The following is a 19,392-nucleotide window of genomic DNA, read 5'->3' as shown; positions in this document are numbered from 1 at the left end:
TACATCTTTTGAGATCGATAAATAGCATTACTAAGCCACTTTCTTAGTCAACAGTTTTCTAAAGCAAGACATCTTCAGTTCGTCTAATTTACTTGAAATGTGGAACATTTTGAATCCGTGTTTGATGCTGAAACTTTATTACAAGACACAAATACCCATTTGTATAACATTTCAGTGGTTGTTTTTCCAATTTGTCTTAGAAGTGATTATTCATGAGCCTCACGACATACGCAACTAATGTTTTGCTTTCTAAAAATAAGCTTTAAAATATTTATCACAACTTACAACAGTTGCACCCCAGGAATAATGACTAAATCTGTTAAATCTCATTGCCTCCTTCCCATTAATTCCCTCCAGTGGCCTGGAAAAGCGTCCAAAACCAACATTGATTGAGACCATTTCAGGCTGGAGTGTCTTCCCAGATTTTGTGGTTCAAATAAAGCAATTGAGAGAGTACCAAATGATGAGATACTTTTAAAGAACGCTAAGGCTCAAAACTATGAGAGTTTTAAAGGCAGCACTCTCTTTTCCAGTATTTAATTTGAGGAAATAAATCTTCATCTTATTTATCTTCTGGCATATATAGTAAATCGTGGCATATGTATTCAGACCAAAGATAGAAATGAATTTAGTAAATCTGAGGGTCTTGTTTTATAGTTCATTATTTAAAAAATCAGCATCATTCACTTGTTAAAAGTTTCCATGTAAGAAATTTAAATTAAGCCTTGCTCCCTGCCATGAATGAGAAGCTGAAATATTCTTGAATAAGTGCAAACACACTATATTTTACTCAAGGGCATTAAAGATAGGAGAGTTTAGTTTAAATAGATGATTCTGCTTAGAAATAGGATTGTAAACACAATCCTCGATGTTGAATTTCTAACTATTAATTTTGCAACTTGACCTTAAGTCATGTCAAGTCTTCAACTACAAACTGTGACATGATAATTTATAAAGGAGGCTTCTTTTTTCCAACATTTTCTCAATTTAAGCATCAAAAATTCTTAAAGAAATCCACATAGAAGACTATGCACTATTGTTTATGCTGTTGCTCACCACTGTTTTCCCACTGGACTTTTAAATGCTGTCAGAAGCAAAATCAGATACCTCACCAGGAGCTCACTGGGTATGTAAGCTCCTGTGTGGCTCAGTGCAGTGGCTGCCCAACTGTTTTTATTTTGTTTGGGGGGAATTTTTTGGTAACAGAACCCTGGTTTTAAATTACATTATATGTGGTTTATGCTGTAGTTGGAACAGAGATGGGGGCCCAGAGCAGTCCTGCTTGGTGCCCCTTCTCATCTCGGGAATCTACTGACAGAGTTTCATGGCACCCTAGGGGTTCCATGGAACACAGTTTGAACACCTCTGGCAGCAGACTATGTGGAAATGTTGGAACTCAGAAGATCTGGTTTCAAAATCTGAGTTCTAGTCTATGTGATTGTTGACCAGTGACTTAACCTGAGTTTCATTTTCCTCATCCAGACAAAGAACATGAATGTTCATCTCAAGAGTTGCCGAAAGGACGTTTTTAAAAAGTTTATTTTGCTCCCAAAATCTTAACTGTTCCCTGATCACATCTCACTTGCATGCTATGTCCCACCTCATCTCAATTATTTAATGACTGAGCAGCCTCATCTTTTATTATTTGGCCTTGTTGGTGCTACTGCTTCTGCCCCTTCAGCTCTTCAGCCGTTACTGTGTGGTGGAGAATGGACAAGGGTTGTTGGGAAAGCTGACTTTGGGTTCTGCCGCGACCGCTTCTGCAATAAGGGATTCCAGGCTCATGATCTGTTCTTGGGATGAACCACTCTGACTTTTCTTTTCATTTGCAGGTGGGCCACGAGAAGGGAAACTGTTCTTTCCAGAAGAATCCAACCCCCTGCATCATCCCTCAAGAACAAGAAAACATCTTCCATACAATCTTTGCATTTTTCACAAAATCTGGAAGAAAAGTCTTGGTAAGAATTTGCTTACTGTTTGTGTTAGCATGGGTGGTCCTCACTAGGAAGGCAAGTCAGAGATGAGAGACCCGTTTTCTACTTGGCATTTATTCCTTCCCAAATTTGCTTTTAATCAATTGGCTTAGAAAGTCACAAGGACTGTCGACAACTCCTGTTTTTCAGCCTGAAGTTTCTGTCAAAGTTTTAAACTTACATTTCATATTCCATTAACCGGCAAAGGGAAAAACCTTTGCAACCCACCAAGCACAAAGTAAAACAGTTTTCCAGATAGTATGAGTCTAATCAAGAATGGTGGTTCGGTGGGGAGGGTATAGCTCAAGTGGTAGAGTGCATGCTTAGCATGCACAAGGTCTTGAGTTCAATCCTCAGTACCTCCTCTAAAAATAAAGAAAGAAGTAAACCTAATTACCTCCCACGCCCCCTGCAAAATAAATAAATCATTCTTCAAAAATATCCATATATATAAAAAGTAGAAAAAAATATGTATATATAAAAGTGGTGGTTCTTGTTCACTTTGTGCCCTTCTATTAGGCGGCATATACTAAAACTAAACAAATGTGTACCCTATGACCCAGCAATTCAACTCCCAGGTATATGGAGTGAGAGAAGTTAGAGACAAAGGGACTCATGTAATATTCCATGTATATGAATTTCAAAAATAGCAAAACTGGCCCTGTTGGTCAGGATAGTGGTTACTTTTGGAGGAATATTGACAGGTGGGGGCATGAAGGAAACTGCTTAGGTGCTGGAAAGGTTCTGCATCTTGATCTGGTGTAGACATGTAAAAATACATCAAGATGGACCCTTAAGATTTAGTTTGTTTGCTATATGTAAGTTGTACCTCGATTTTTTAAAAAAAGTGACGGTATTAAAGATGAAGTCACATGCTTTTCCAAGGCCTCCTTTCTTCACATCTTTGGTTACATTTCTACATCTCCTTATTTTGGCCTCATATTTCCTTCCTCACTTTTTTTTCCAGTAGAAGAATTAGGACTGTTTGCCACTTGGAAGGTGGGATGTTTGTACTTTTGTAATGCTGATGATACAAGTATTTTTTAAAGCCCTAGAATTGTTAGACATACTAATATCTAGTTGTCTGACAGATGCAGCTCTGTATCTGGCTGAAAGTTTCACCCCACACGTGAAACATCACAAAAATCACACAATTTGGATCCTATGATACAGAAGAATTCCTCTTTGGTAACTTAAATTTGGAATTTAGGTTTCTAGCTGTAATTCGTGTGTTTTCTTAGTTAAACGTATGTTTTCCTTTCCTCCTGTGTTTTCTTATGTCATGTGACTTCTCAGCCCTCCAATTTACCCAACCTAAAAAAGGGGCATGAAAGTGTATTTATTTGTCACTTCACAGGCAGAAATCATATATTGTAGGAAATACACCTTGGGTTTAAATCTCATAAGAGGGATGCTTCTGGAATATGTACATGTGTTTCTTTAAAAAAAAAATTCTTTCTCCTTGCGAAATCCAATTTTTTGGTAAGGTACACCAGTGAGCTTTAACTTAAAGGCATGTTCCGGTGCCCACCAGAGAGGCAATCCCTTGATTGCCCTCTGGTGGCAAGAAGGAGTGAATGCATCTTCCTACGATTTTCCTCTGCCTAGAATTAACTTAGTTCCCAGAATAGAAGCTCGGGGAGCCCTCTGTTTTATAAATTGCTGTGCTTGTCTTTTTTCTTAATACCATTTGACAGTTCTCTGATTTTTTTTCCCCTCAGGACTGTGAAAAACCAGGAATATCTTGCGTAACAATGCACTGTAACCTCAGTGCACTCGTTAAAGAAGAAAGTCGAACTATAGACATTTACATGCTGCTGAACACAGAAATACTGAAGAAGGTAAGTCCTGAGGAACCTTACACTCGGGCTTCATTTAAAAGCCTGTGAATTGGTTTCCTCAGGAAAAACTCCCCCTGCCCCTTGTAAAACAGGCCTGGCCAGCACCATCGATAACTCTGCTGCGGGAGGATGCCAGGGAAACATACCAGACCCTTGTCATTCAGAGTGTGGCCAGCAGTGTCAGCACCACCTTGGGAGCTCATTAGAGCTGCAGCATCTTGGACTCCACCCCAGTCTCACTGAATCAGCATCTCCATTTTAGCAAGCTCCGTAGGTGTTTCATCTGCACAGTTAAGTTTCTCAGACTTTAGCTTGTATCAGAATCACCTGGGGACATTGTAAAAACACAGTTTCCTTGGGGTGGAGTCTGAGATTCTGCATTTCTGACACACTTCCAGGAGATGCCAGTACTGCTGGTCTGGGGACCACATTTTAGATCCAGGTTGGCAGATCTTTTCTAAAAAGGCCAGGAGATATCTTAACTTTACAGACTGTAGTCTCTTGCCACTGCCCAACTCTGCCATTGTGTTGTGAAAGCAACCATAGCCCATACGCACAGGAATGGGTGTGGCTGTGTGCCGATAATACTTTATTTACAAAAACCAGCAAAGGGCTGGTCATAGATTGCCAACCCCTTGTTTAGATGAAACCTTGTCTCATGGAATTCCAGCTTTTGAACCTCAGGCCACTTTGCTATTATGAGTTTATCAAAAGTGGTTCATAAAAAGTACCTGTCAGTGAATTGGTGGCCCTTAAAAAAAAATCATACAAATTCACTATGATTTATTTTAACATAAGATCTGATGAGTATAAAAGGCTACATTCAACAAGATGCTTTTAAAATAATTGCATGTGCAGATAAAACAAAATATGCATGTTAGCCACAGAGACTGTTTTCCTCTGGAAAAAGTAAATGTGTTCATCCATATAAACCTGTCAGTGTATGAATGAATATCCTTAGAAAAGTCACTCTGGTGTTATTTTTTTAAATTAGGCATGACAGGAACATGCTGGCCTGATACGTCACAGGCACAGGGGGGCGTGGGATGTTTTACCCACTTTCCATCTCTGGCTGGTGCAGCCCCACATGGTGGATGGCTGGAAACTGTTCTGCTTTCCCTGGTTTCTTTGAAGGGAAACTGGTTTGGAAACGGAAAAGACTGTCTCTTCTCCATTGTATATTCTTGCCTCCTTTGTCAAAAATTAATTGACCATAGGTCTGTGGATTTATTTCTGGGCTCTCTATTCTGTTCCATTGATCCCTATGTCTGTTTTTGTACCAATACTACGCTGTTTTGATGACTGTAGCTCTTTAGTATTGTCTGAAGTCAGGGAGGATTATGCCTCCAGCTTGTTCTTTTTCCTCAGGATTATTTGGCAGTTCTGGGTCTTTTGTGGTTCCATACAAATTTAAGTTTATTTATTCTAGTTCTATGAAAAATGTCCTGGGTAATTTGGTAGGGTTCACATTAAATCCATAGAATGGGGCAAGTTGGGCTCATGCAACAATACTTTCCGGTCCTACATCTCCCTTAAAGAAGGAAGGTTGGGAGGGGACCAGGCATGAACTTGAGCACCACTGGCCACCCTATGATTCCAGAATGTCACATCACAGGAGTGCCTGCCTGGCCTGGGTCCCCAGGTCAGATTGGGAGACTGATTCTGTACACTGACCCATCCTGTTCATCTTCTTGACCAACAGCCCTGGTGACAGTTTTATTCCCAGGCCACACTTGTCACTGTCAACAGATCCCTGATACAGCACTAATGACAGGAAGCTACTGGGATTTCTCCTTCACTCTCAACCCAGATGGCTGCTGCTTGTACCCAGCTTTGGCCTGGTTTTCTGCCTCTCTTCTCTCTCTCTTTCTCTCTCCCTCTCTCTCTCTCTCTCTCTCACCGATCAGTGGTGACCCTTTGCCAAAGAACATGTTCCACTGACTGCTGTCCCCTCAGGCCATCCAGCTCAGTCTGCACCCCGTGACAGCAGAAAGCCATGGGGTCTCACATGTGGGTGTTGGAGGACCATGCTCCCTGGAAGCCCCCTTTCAGCAGAAACCAGCAGAAAATCCAGGTCAGAGGAAGGCCTCTGTTGGTCCTTGGAAGAGGCGAGCCACAACTCCTTGGGGCTCCAGCCTCCCTAAGGATGTGGAGCAGAGCCAGCCTTGTGGTTCGCCTGGGGCTACATGTGTGTTTATTTTCCTTTGACCTGAAGGTCCAACCCCAGACAAGAAAATTTGAACTTAACAAGTTTTCATTTGAAATGTAGGATCTGATTATTTTTTTAATTATCAGAGGAATCTGATTTCTTTTAAAGTGTGTATTTTTTACAAACACGAGGGGCCTGTTCTGTGCCAGGCTCCTCATCTATTCAGCCTTTAACTTGGATAATTACTATCGTCACTAGCAATATCCAAGATGATGATGATTATCCAAGATTGAATATTCAGTAGATCCTGGCACAGAAAACAACAGATCTACAAAACTGTTAAATTGGTAAAAGATTATTGCATACAAAACTATTTGCTGCTTAATGTGAATAGTTCCTTTGAGTGACAAGCTTCCCATAGGCACTTCAAATGTGTTCCACTGCTGTTTTAAAAAAGGACAATAATCAGTGCATCGCTCCCAGGTCAGGTACACAAAGTGGCGTCCCATGTGTCTTCCCAGGAGAGTCTTCATGGTTTCTTTGTAAGAGATGAGCTGAGTGCCCCACCCCGGGAACTGTTTTCTTTAGGAAGAGTCCTCTACTTTCATTTTGGGGGTTAGATTTAGGCAGAAAGGGGTCAAAGCTGGCGTCTGATATGTACCTCCTTGCGTGGCAGGCAGGATGAGTAAACGTGGGTGGGTACGCTGAAGACACTGTGCTGGCAGAGACCAGCCACCCCCACTGGCTGGATGCTGAATGCTCTGGTTGTCTGCCCTCTGTTTCCACAACAGGAGCCAGCTCACCTCTGCACAGTCAGTGCCACACCTTCTATACCGCTGACTGGATGTTCCAGCTCTTCCCTAAGCCCTGGTTTTGCCAACCCTGCTGCCTTTTCCCAGATTCCTTCTCCATCCCTGCCTTGGAGTCATCCCCTCATCATCCAGATCAGTGGCTTTGCATCTGCGCCCACGTCAAGGCTTCCGGAGGAGTCCGGAGTCCGGCTGGGGGGCTCCTCCTGAGTCTCACATGTGCCCGCCCCCACCCCGCCCCTTCTCTCCTCCGGTCGTAGCCTGCTTATAAGCCAGATGCTTCCCCAACTCTCTCATCTCTCCGTCAGGTACCCTCTTTTCCAGCTTAAATGGCTTTCACCCCAAAACAGCTTCACTTAAGCACAAAGAGTTGAAAGGGACTCGTGTGAAGAGTTTGAGGGTTGTGGTCAGGGCAGGAAGATGCTTGAGAAGTGTAAATCAGATGCCTTCTGTGGAATGCCGGGTCTAGATTTGCTGGACACAAACAGCTGTGTTTCTTGTCTACTCTTTGTGGATGTGTCAATATCAAGAACCAAGTATCTGGCTCTTACCACTTGGAAACCGTAACACTCAAGCCTGCATGTGTTAAGGAGTGCTGAAACTCCAGAGTTTTTCAGTGTCCACTCCTCCACCCACATAAAGGAATCCTCAAGAGACTGGAAATTTCTGTATCGTTCAGTGATAAACTTTTTGTCTGCTCCACACGGAGTTCGATTGTGCCTGGACCCTGGAGGCCCAGCCATTGTGATGGGAACACCTGACAGTGAGTCATGTTGTGTCTTCTACAGGACAGCTCATCTGTCATCCAGTTCATGACCCGCGCCAGGGTGAAGGTGGCCCCCGCCCTGAGGGTGGTGGAAATAGCTGGTGGAAACCCAGAGGAGATGACGGTGAGTCAGCCACCCTGGCACAGCCCCCTCCTGGGGTGAGGGAGTCTGGGTGACTTGGAAGACCGGGCGCTGGAACATGAGGGTACAGACGGCCTCTGGGCCAAGATGGCAGCTTTGTGGGAGACCCAAGACCTTGCCCGCCTTTGCCTTCCCGGCCCCTGTGGAGAACTTGGGCGGTCTGCTCTTGTTCTGATAGCACTGTTCTCTGGGGTGCTGGTATTAAAGGAAAAATCATCGCAAGTACCGTTGACAGGGCTTGGATTTCCACTCTGAAGCCAAGACTATTTTTATCCTCCTCAGACCTTTTCCCTAAACCCTCATCTGCCTTCCAATCACATTGCTCCACGGATAAACACTGGGTGTTTCAAAAGTAAGTTGTTTGAGTAACTTAAAGAGGTCACATTCTAATTGCCTTGCCAAGTCCTAGAACCTTCTCTTTCATTCTCCACCCAACCCCGTCCTCTGTAAAGTGCAGTCGGCAAGGAGACCTCCCGGCACGGGAAGTGTGGCTGCCAGGAGTTGAGATGTGGGGTGTGGGAGAGGCTGGAGGGAAAGGGGGGCCTTGGAATTTTTCTGCCTTTTATTATTTTTCAGGGGTGGGTGGGGAGGCTCATCCTTTGACACACACACTCTGTCCTAGGTGCTTAGGAAGGGGATAGAGCACTGAGCCGTGCGATCCAGGGAGACATTACCTAGGATCCCATTGTTGGATTCTGAGTCATCTGTACGCCCCAGAATACCACTCCCATTAATTACTGTTCCATTTTGAGCACCGTGCTGGTATTTTCATCATCAAGAGCTCTTTGGAAGAAGCTCTCGTTTTCAACTGATTTTTTTCCTAGCACTCCCAAGAAAAAAGTAACACCCGTCAGAATCCCACGGGGCCCCCTTCTCCCTCCTTTCCGTTCCGTGACTGCCTTTCAGTCCCCGAGCAAAAATGAAGTACTCCGATCCATTCTCAACTTTCCTGGCAGGAAAAAAAAAAAAAAGTCTTTTTTGAGTAGGAAGGTTTGCCTTTTTAGAACAAACATGCTCTTCCCTGAGTGATTCTTTCTGAATGCCTGGCACACAGTCAATCATTCATTGGAAGGGAAATTTCCATAGAATCTAGGCAACATTTCACAGGGTTTGAGATTAGGCACCAAATTGGTATGACCTTGCCATGAACAGGAAGTGTGTTTGTAGCTGGTAACGAGCAGGGTGTGAGCGAGAAGAGGAAAACAATCTGGTTTTTAACCACGTAGAGTGTCTGTGGTGATAAATTGAACTGATGGGGAAATCAAATAATTTTCCTGTGACTCTGTGTGTCTTTTATTTTTATGCTGTGGTGTTTTTTTGCCTGAAGGAGTGCTTTACAGAGCACACGGGTGAATACCTAGAAATATGTCATAGATGTTTGAGGCATTTTCCTTGAATGACTGCATTTGGGGTGCCCCTCCCAGGTTGGATGTTAGCAAGTGTCCACGACCGACCACACCAAGCTTACCTGGCTTGGTACAGACCCACACCGGTGAATTCAGGTGAGATCTGTGTGACCATGTGATGGTGACATGTTGATAATACATTGGATTTCCTATTCTATTCAACCCAACCCTTCTCACTTTTCTGAGAGAGCTGCCAACAAGTGAGGCTAGGGACTCCTCCAGGGCAAACCAAGAACCTCCAGCACCAGCTCCCCTGCTGCAAGCCACTGCCCCAAACTCCCTTCTTGGCCTGTGAGAAACGCTTGTATGAGTTACAGAGCACACCTGCTTTCTTGATATTTTAAAAGAGCGGAATATGTGATAAACATGGAAATCCACAGATGAGTAAGTCACTGCCATGTGGAGTGTGCACCAGGCTGGGGTTCCAGGGGCCAGCGGAAAGGACTGCCTTCGTCTCATTTTGGCAGAATCAGAATGGACTAGAAGGATGTCTGGTGGCTCTCAGAATTTCCAGGAAGGCTGGAGAGCCAGACTGGGAGATGAGAAACCTGAGGGACCAGGACCCTGACACCTGCTGGGCCAGGCCCCAGGAGGAGCCTGGCGTGGTACCCTGGACACAGCCTCCCAGGCTTCCCTTGGCCTCTTGCTCTGGAGTTGGGCAGACACCTCTCACTCGCTGAGATTAGGCCCCTGTCTTTGGGGGTCCAGACACCCCAGGAGGAGCAGGTGGCTGGCATTTGTGGCTGTTTCAGCACAGCCTCCCCCTCCCCCTGAGACTCACACAGGGGAGGGCTCCCCACACTGGAAGAGGATTCAGTGCTAAAGGAGGTGCCTAAAAAGTGACAAATACTCCCTCCCCTGTGCTTTTCTAACCCTGAGCATCAGCATGGGGCCAGCCAGCCCCGAGCTCCGCTTAGGGCTCCGCTCTGACCAGCCTCTGTTCCATCATTTCCACCAGTTTGCTGGCTCCATTAGTGAGAGAACATGAGAATCTTTGTCCGTAGGTGGGTGAGGAGTGTTTGTGCTCTTAACTTTGTTTTGTTTTAAGAATTCCTATGCTTGAATAAGCTGCTTCCTTGCCGATTTGACAGGGCAACTGTTTGGGGCCTTCACCTTCTGGTGGGGACCATACGTTCAAAGAGGCGGTCACCTCCCTCACACTTCCCTCCTCTGCTCTCAGCATCCCTCGCCCTGCCGCTAGGGAAACAAATTGTAACTTTAACAAGTCCCCAGAAACTCCACTGTGCCCTCCCTGGGGTAGAACCACAAAGCTTCTTCCTCTCATGAACTGGGCCTCTGATGCTTGCCCAGGGTCTCACGGTGGCTGAACCACAGACAGCTTCCAGGGCTTGTGACTCCCAGCCTGGAACTCCTTTCCCCTCCCCTGCAGCCACTCAGCCACATGGGAGGGCACTGGGCCTTCTGGGATGACAGGGCCCGGACAAGTGCAAGTGTCTGCTCTGGAAAGGACTGACTTGTTTTCAAGTCTATCTGTTAAAACTGCCCAGGTACCCTGGCAGCCCAGCCAGCTCCTTTGGACTGGATCTGGCTCTCCTCACCCGAGTCGTGGCTTTTCCTTCTCAGTCTCAACCAGACTCCAGAATGAAGCCTCGTGGCTGCAGCCATGTTTCATGTCTGAGTAAGCGTGCCCCGCCAAACACAGATGGGTCAGGACAGCAAGTTCCAGTTTCATACTTTCTGATGCTGTTCAGGTTTAGTTCCCAGTCCTGGGACTTCCAAGGTAGTCAGTCCTTCTCGTTTGGCCTTTGCCTCTGTGTGCCAGGAACACTGAACCCCCACCTCCTTCTTGAGATTAGAAAAGCTTGGCTTCAAATCCCATGTCCCTCATGTCCCAGTCATGGGACTTTGGGTATCGGGTAAGCCGTGCGAGCCTCAGTTTCCCCTCTCTCCCTGTGCATCCTAGGGGAAGTGGCCTCTGACAGCACCATCCACTAGGAGCGAAAGCGTGCAAAGGTGGGGCTGGGCATCGTGAATGGATAGAGGGACCCACAGCATCTGGGCGGACGGCCAGCGGTGTTGGGCGCAGATGGCAGTGGTCTCCACGCCAACACTGGGGGCTTGGCTCAGCGCGCACGTCTAAGTCCCGTGATGCTTAATGATTTTGTTGTTTTTGTTTCTTTCGTCTATGCTCAGTTCCTGTGATGGGCTGGGCATTCCATGGGACTATCTAGCCTGTCACTCTCACATCGCCCTTGTGAACTAGATATGATTACTTGCATTTTCTGATAAGGAAAATGAAGCCCCCCGAGGTGAAGGGACCTACCAGCCTGAGACACCCAGCTTGTCAGTGGAAGAGCCGGGTCTGGAGGTTTGCAAGCCCAAGTCTCCCTTCCTTCTCTGCTCCTCTGGCCTGGGCTGCCCTGTTGCCGGGGCCACACGCCGTGGGAGCACCTCTCTGGCGGATGGTAGGACACGCAGGCATGGGGGGTGAACAGCTGGCTGCTCATCATAGGAGCGACCCTTGGCTCCAGTGGCCTCAGAAGCACATCGTGTTCTGAGTTAGTGGTGTGTTGTTGCTGGAGCTCTTCCCGTGGCAGCCTGGTCCCTAACCAGGTGCTCCACTATTCATCAAGAGAATTAACACTCTTCCAGGGCCCTCCAGACCCTGCAGGAGAGAAGCTGTCTCCCCCTCTTCCTCTACAGAGCAGCCGTGAGGTTTATCGGGAGTAATAGATATAAAACCTCTCAGCACCATGTCTGGCACGTAGCGAGTTCTCAACAGATGTGACCCATTATTAACAAAGGAATTAGCACCAGCCCGGCTCATTCCTAACAGAGCGAGGCATTTCTGAAACCCAGCACCCCTGAAACCCGGCACCCAGCCGGCACGGGCGCGTTTGACGGCTTTGGGTTTTCTTTCCCCCTCTGCCATTTGCCCTTTATTGTAGTGTAAGTGGCTGATATATTCTTTATAATATATTATCATACATCAAAAATTCCTAACTGGGTTAGGATGACGTCTTCAGTGTGTATCCCTGTTTATGCTATTCAGTTCCATACTTTTCTACTTGTGTAAGGGATTCTTTTTTTTTTTTATTGAAATATAGACGGCGCTGTTTATCACCACACAGACTTACAACAGTCATCTTGCCAAATGCAGTTTCTGTTCTGTTCATTGATGTTGTCTCCACGAGGCTCCTGGCTCCCCTAAGTTGGTCTGCTTTCTGAAGGCTCTTTTCTGAGAGCGATTTAAGACATGGTTCTGCTGAGAACATTTCTTCCAGCCCCAGCAACCCTTTCTCCCTCCTCTCTCCTGGACTGGCTGTTAGATGTAATTAGAAACAGGAGGAAATGTAATTTCTTTGTCCCAGATGGTCTTCTTTTTCCACTTTTTATCTTACATAAATCCTTTTCCCCTGTGAGACCTGTGTGTGATGTTGATTGTGGAAAAGCGTCTTGCCCTTGAAATTGACCTTCAGCTAGCCTGGGACTAGGGTTGAACCTCCCCTTGGGTGCCGCTGAAGGAGCTGTCCGCTCAGCCCTGGAAGCCCTCCATCCGTCCGAGGCCTGGGCCGGGGGCACCCCGTTGTGTCATGTCCTCAGGCCTCTCGGAGACCTGAGCATTTCCAGCTCTGACACTGGGCCTATTTACAGAACAGAAAAGTTGCCAGAAACATACAAGTGAATCAAGCGCTGTGGTTCAGGTTTGCCAGCTGCCTCAGACTGGAAGTTGCTGCCTGCTGGTTCCCTGACACCTGCTTGCCAGCCTCAGGTGCACTCAGCTTTACAGCCGTGGGCAGGACGCCCGGCATGTGGGCCTGCCGTTGCCCCAGCCAGATGTCTGTCCAACTCAAGACTCTGTTCAGGCAAATCCTCATGCTCCTCCACTCTCCTATATTTTATTAGTTACCGTCCCAACATAGGAGCCCTCCAGCTTCAATCCTCAGCTGTGCCAGCATTTATCCCTTTACTGGTCAGAACTTCTGCCTGCCCCATGTCTCAGCCCCCTATGGCCCTCTGAAACCAGCAGTCTCCCCCATCCCTCATCCTCAGTCTTTCTTCTCCTTCCTCATCGCCTCCTTTCATACTGCAACTGTGGATCTCCCCTGGAGAAACCACTTCCGCTGCAGCCCTCTTACTGGGCCCGTTTGTTCCTTGAACCTGCACATAAAATTCTCCCTTCTGACCTATATTCATTTTGCAGCTAGAGTGTTCTATGCAAAATGCAAACCGTGGGAGGGTATAGCTCAGTGGGAGAGTGTGTGCCTAGCTTGCTCAAGGTCCTGGGGATGGAACCTAATTAAAAAATAAACAACAACTTAAAAAATAAACAAATAAATAAACCTAATACCTCCCCCCACCAAAAAAATTGCAAACCATGTCACTCCCCTGGTTAAAAACCTTCCACTGGTTTCCCAGTGCCTCCTAAGATAAAGCATATAATTTTTTTTCAGGTTTAATTCCACAGAAGTATTTTTCTTTATTGAAGTATAGTTGATTTACAATATTGTGTTAGTTTTTGGTTATTACAAGCTATTGAATATAGTCCCCTGCACTATACAGTAGATCCTTGTTACCTATTTTGTACATAGTAATTTATATACAGAAGTATTTTTAATGGCATATTTAAGTCATCCATTATTCCTCTTATATTTACTAACAATTTGAGAAAATGTGATAACTTTATGAATGAATCTGATGATTTTCAGGGATTATTTACAAGGAATTTTCAAAACCACGCATCAGGAAGACAAAAGACGTACTGCTTTGCTTTCTGGAGTGATTTTCCAAGTGAATGGGAAGAAGAGTCAAATGCTTGAATTTCACTGTTTTATGAAAAGAAAATAACCTATTAAGCCAAATGATTTAGGAATTAGATATTAAGTTCAGAATCACTACAGGCTTGGTTTGATGTGCTGGCATCTAAAAGATAGATGGGGCCAGCTTTCAGATGGCAGCCACGTGCTTCTTTAAGATAAAACATACAATTCTTAGCACAGCCTCCAGCCCTTCTTACTCCTCCAGTCTCATCTTTGGCATCTGCCTTTGGTTTCTTGCTCATTCTGTGTGCTCCAGCCCCACCGTGTGCTGGCAGTGTCTCATCCCTGCCAAGCTCACTCTAGCCACGGGGCTTTTGCACGTGCTATTCCTGCCTGCAGTGTCATTCCCTCCCCTCTTTGACTGGTTAACTTCTGTTTCTCCCTTCACTCCCAGCTCAAGCCGTTTCTCAGAAAACTCTTTCTGAGTACCATGCCCATCTTAGAGTCTTTATAGTCATGAACCTCTCCCTTGGGGCACTTTCCAAAATTATAATTTTGCATTTATGTGGCTAACTCGTCAGTATTCTCTAAAGCTGGAAGCTCCTTGAGGTTTAGTAAAGGCTGTCTGTTTTATTGATCAATGAATCCCCATAGTGCCTGGCACAGAGTAGGTGCTCTGTATACATTTGTTGAATGGATGGATGAACAGACAGATGAGTGGATGGACAAGTGAATGGGTGGATGGGGGGGGTGGGCAGATGGATGGATGGATGATGGATGGCCAGGACTCTCCCAAAAGAAATAACATTTGCAGATGTATTTTTGAAGTAGAGAAACGAGAGGCATGCTCAGAGACTCTAGCTTCAAATCCCACCATTTCTTTTGTCACAGTCTCGATCATATTCATATTTCATCTAATGTTATGGCAGAAAGGACGTTGACTTTGTTCGTTTGTGCATTCCTGCATCACATAATGAATCACAGCCTCAGTTCTGGTGACAGCAAAGCCTACATTCAAACCCTTGTTCTATAAGAATTCACAGTTGACTGGAGTCCATACACAGAAAGATACATCCATACCTTACAGAGTGAGAAGGACTCAGAACTGGGATGATGAACCACTCCCCTGTGGTCTTAAAACTAAGCTTTTGGAGCTGTGGTTCCCTTGAGTTGGTTCAGGGGCTGCTGGGGCTGGGGTAGAGGGGGCTGCCTTGGGAAGGGGGGCTGATCAGTCAGGCTCTGACTGCCCACCGTCTTTATAAACAGAGAATCCCCACTTTTTCTGTTTTATACATTGGGATGCAATAGCAGGTTTTCTCTGCTAAAGGAGATTGAAAATTGCTATGTTTCCAAAAGCTCAGAGAATGGTGAGTTCTGCTGAAAAGAGCAGAGTAGGTCGGTCTTCTTGGAACAGGAGATGTTGGAGCAGAGTCTCTCCTTTTCATTTTTTTTATCTTTGCTTTAAAATACTCGGTTAAATTTTTTTGAATAGTTAAAAGTAGAAAAGAGAAAAAATATCCATAATATCAAAAAACACCTATTTATTTAGAAAATTTGCTACTTTTTTCCTGCAACGCTGAAGTCTCCTATATGATAAATGGATATTGGGTTTTTTTCACGTAACACTATAGCATTTATCATTTTTCCTTTTATTACCATGTTTTCAAAGTATATGAAACTTGGAAATCAGACAAAAGATTGCATGTCCTTTCAATGGCATCTGAGAGCATCCTCTACCCTCTTTCTACTCAAAGTGTGGTCCATGGACCAACAGCTTCAGCATCACCAGTGAGCTTAACTGAAATGTGCAATCTCAGGCCCCAACCCAGACTCACTGATTCGGAATATGCCTCTTAACTAGCTTCCTCATGTGGTTCTTATACATATTAAAATCTGAGACGAGCACTGGTTTAACAGGTCTGCCTAACTCCCTAAGGCCCAGATTCTGTGAAGTTACATATTAACTTGTAGAATACTTAAGTTATAAATGTCTTTTGCCAGTAAAGATGAAAATGACTTCTGTCTGGCAGAAAATATAAAAATATAATCCCAAAGGTTATAGTTTATTGACCTGTAGGGTATTAACCAGTTTTATATCTGATTTCAGCATTCTTTTTTTTTCCCCCCTGTAACTACCCACATTCTCAGATCCTTCTTTGAACTAGCTTTAGGGTCCTGCTGATTTCCTCAGTAGTGACTTAAGTAAATCTTTAACATGTATTTGCTGGATATTTGTATGAAAGTCATGCTTTTAATCTTTTGAAAACCATTCTTTGACAGCCAGATTTATGATCATTTTAATAGCTCTATGGTATGTCACTCTGCAGTTGCCATAATTTACCTCTCTGTTGCTCTACTGTTAAGACTTTCAGGATATTTCTAACTCTGGACCAATATCAGTAATCCTGCAGTGAACATCCTTGAACATAAAATGTTTTCTGTACTTTATGATTCTTACTTTTGAGGAAATTTTCATGTACAGAAATTAACAGATCAAAGGATACAAACGTTTGTAAGATAAGCAATATTGGAGTTTGTCAAATGGACAAGAATTGAAGAGTGAACCAGGTGGCAGTGTGGAAGAGTCAAAGGGGAGCTCTGCCGGCAGACTATGCTTTATGCACATTAAAGTGTGCATAAAGCATATGCATCTTCAGCAGAAATGGATATACATGTACGCCAGGATGCATGCAAAACAAACAAACAAACAAACAAACCCATCCACTATTCATAATGGCCCTAAATGAGAATGGACAACGTTTTATTTCTTGATCTGGTTGGTGGTTATACATGTGTCTGTTTTAGAATTGCTTATTAAGCTGTATGTTTATGCTTTATCCATATTTATGTATATGTGTTATTTTTCACAAGGTCAAAAAATAAAATGAATCACTAAAAATGAAAAAAAGAAAGAAAGTAGCCTGCAGAGAGGCAGGAGACCACCGGTCTCTCAGGGAGATAACTTGAACCGGCCAGAATGTGAATATGGGTCCTGCCAGGGGCTGGGAGGTAGGAAGGAGACCAGATTGTGAAGATCCTGGTACCCCGACTTGTATATTCAGTGTAAAGGAAAATCATCTATAGTGTAAACTGAGAAGTGACGTGATGAGACTTGTGTTTTAGGAAGACAACTTGAACAGCAGGGAGGTTTCTTCAAGGCTCCTGAAATAGTGCTGCTGAGAAGCTCGGGCTTGTACCAGGGCAGTAACTAGGGATGGAAACAAGAGGAGGGGGAGAAAAGATGTTTAAAAAGTTATAGGGGGTGGGATTAAGAGATACAAACTCCCATGTATAAAACAGATAAGCAACAAGGATATATTGTATAGCTCAGAGAATCTTGTAATAACTTCTAATGGAGTATTTCTGTAAAAATACTGAATCACTATGCTGTATACTTGGAACTAATATAATATTGTAAATCAACTATACTTCAGTTTTAAAAAAACATAAAAAATACCATGGGCTGATTCAAAAAAATTTTTTAATTTAGTTAAAGAGGTACAAGGGCTTGACCAGGATGATTCCGCTCTCTAATGGTGAAGAGAAGACCCGACAGTCAGTGCTTCTCGCCTCTCCCCGTAGTCCCTGCTGCAGTTCTAAGACTTCTTAGAACTGCAGGCTGCTCACATCATCCCCGACAAATGCGTTTGTTCGAGTCGTGATGTGCAGGAATCAGCTCTGCCAAAGCATGAAGCACACGTCCAAGAAGATGAACAGCATCACTAAAAATAATAAAAGATTAGGCACACATTCCGGGGCAGTGACAGGGCATTCTTGTGGAATTTGCCAGACTAAACTGTAGTGGATACTCTCCACTGTCTCTGCATCCACAAAACCAGACCTCCTGGGTGGCTTTGCCGGGAGACAGATTTCAAACCCTGCGGGGCAGCCAGGGTTATAGCCAAGGGGCTGGACTTTACAGCCGACCCCACGGAGCACACAGCCTGTTTCAGCAATTCGTTGTCAGCAAGAAGGTTCAGCAGACTTTCACTACGCAACCAGAGACCAGGAACTTTGATGCACTGTCTTACTTTGCCTTTCATTCCCCCATTTCACAGGGGAGGAAACGGAGAATAGCATCCTGGTTGTCTATGGTAGCGCCTCTCAGCCACGGTGCCTCATCGTTCACCTGTACAAGACACCGGGGAGACCTGAATGTGGGAGGCGATGGGATCCACAGCTTTTTAGAGGCAGGAACCCAAAGCCATGAATCTGTCTTTAAAGACAGGAATCTCTAATCTGAACCAGATAGAAAAGAATAGGCTTAAGATATCAGACTTTACAGCGCATTTGTGTCCCACCCCTCCCATCCTTCAGTGTTGCCTGATGTCTGAACATCACTTTCTATAATAGCCCCCAACCAGGTAGAATGGATACATAAATCGAGGTGTATTCACACAGCAATGACAGCAACATACTCCTGCCCGGATGAATCTCCCAAACCTAGTGTTGAAGCAAGAAGCCAGACCCAGGAGTGCACAGTCAGGCCAGGCAGAGCGAGGACAAAAGCTGGTGCGGCTGATGTAGGCTCTCGGCAGTCAAGACAGCGTGTACCCATGGTGAGGGTTGTGACTGGGAGGGAGTGGGAAGGGGGCTTCTCAGCAGCTGGTCCCGTTCTGTGTCTTGATCTGGGTGCATTTCACATTCAGTACATGAAAATCCAGTGAGCTGCGTGCTTGCATTATGGACACTTTTCTCTGTATGTATGTTGACTTCAGTTAAGTTTGTTTTTAATTAAAAAGTGAGCTAACCATGCACAACCTCAAAAAAAAAAAAACCCTGCTGCAAGGCTAATGATGCTGATGGGAGGACCCACCATTTGTGGAGGGGGGGCTTCTGCCAGGCACCCTACGTGCATGACCTCCCTTGAATTCCCTGAGGAGGTGCTGTTGTACCCCTATTTTACAGATGAGAAAACTGAGGCTCAGAGAGGTAAAGTACCTTGCTCAAGGTCACACAGCTAGTGAGTTTGTGCTACAGAGAAGCCTCATTTCCATTCCTGGAAGTGCCTTCTGTGTTCTGTAGGCAGTTTTCTTTCATTTGTCCCAATGTAGGAAGGAATGGTTTCCACTCTGCCTGGTTTCCCTTGAGATAATGTTATAAATTTAGGATCTGCAGGTGAGACCATGAGAGCCTGTCTGCCTCGGTCCTTCCCTCCCCCAGCAATGGGAGCGAAGACGATGGCACAAGGATGGTTGTGTTTGCTTTCCTTATCACCAGGGGAGAGACAGGAAATGATCCGTTTAATTGAGTCTTTTTTTTTTTTAATTGAAGTATAGTCAATTTACAATGTGTGAATTTCTGATGTACAGCATAGTGATTCAGTTATACATTTTTGTATATTCCTTTTCACATTCTTTTTATCACAGGCTATTACAAGCTATTGGATATAGTTCCCTGTGCTCTACAGTAGGACCTTGCTGTTTATCTGTTTTATATATAGTATAGAATAGTTAGTATCTGCAAATCCTGAACTCCCAATTTATCCCTCCACCCTGCCCACCTTCCTGCCTTCCCCCACTGGTAACCATAAGTTTGTTCTCTGGGTCTCTATGTGAATCCCATTTAATTGACAGATAGTCTTT

General features: G+C 44.8%; 1 protein-coding gene across 1 annotated transcript in view; it reads left to right on the top strand.

Annotated features, from left to right (window-relative positions):
• ITGA9 (integrin subunit alpha 9) overlaps positions 1–19,392 on the top strand; it is a 314,996-nt gene that overhangs the window by 277,785 nt on the left and 17,819 nt on the right. Inside the window, exons 24-26 of the mRNA XM_074345242.1 lie at positions 1,833–1,958; positions 3,695–3,814; positions 7,561–7,662. Coding sequence (XP_074201343.1) covers positions 1,833–1,958; positions 3,695–3,814; positions 7,561–7,662 — 348 coding nt within the window. The remainder of the gene's footprint in view (positions 1–1,832; positions 1,959–3,694; positions 3,815–7,560; positions 7,663–19,392) is intronic.

This window comes from Camelus bactrianus, chromosome 17 (genome assembly GCF_048773025.1).
Source record: "Camelus bactrianus isolate YW-2024 breed Bactrian camel chromosome 17, ASM4877302v1, whole genome shotgun sequence".
Taxonomy (NCBI): Eukaryota; Metazoa; Chordata; class Mammalia; order Artiodactyla; family Camelidae; genus Camelus; species Camelus bactrianus.
This window is presented reverse-complemented; position numbering and strand designations above follow the sequence as displayed.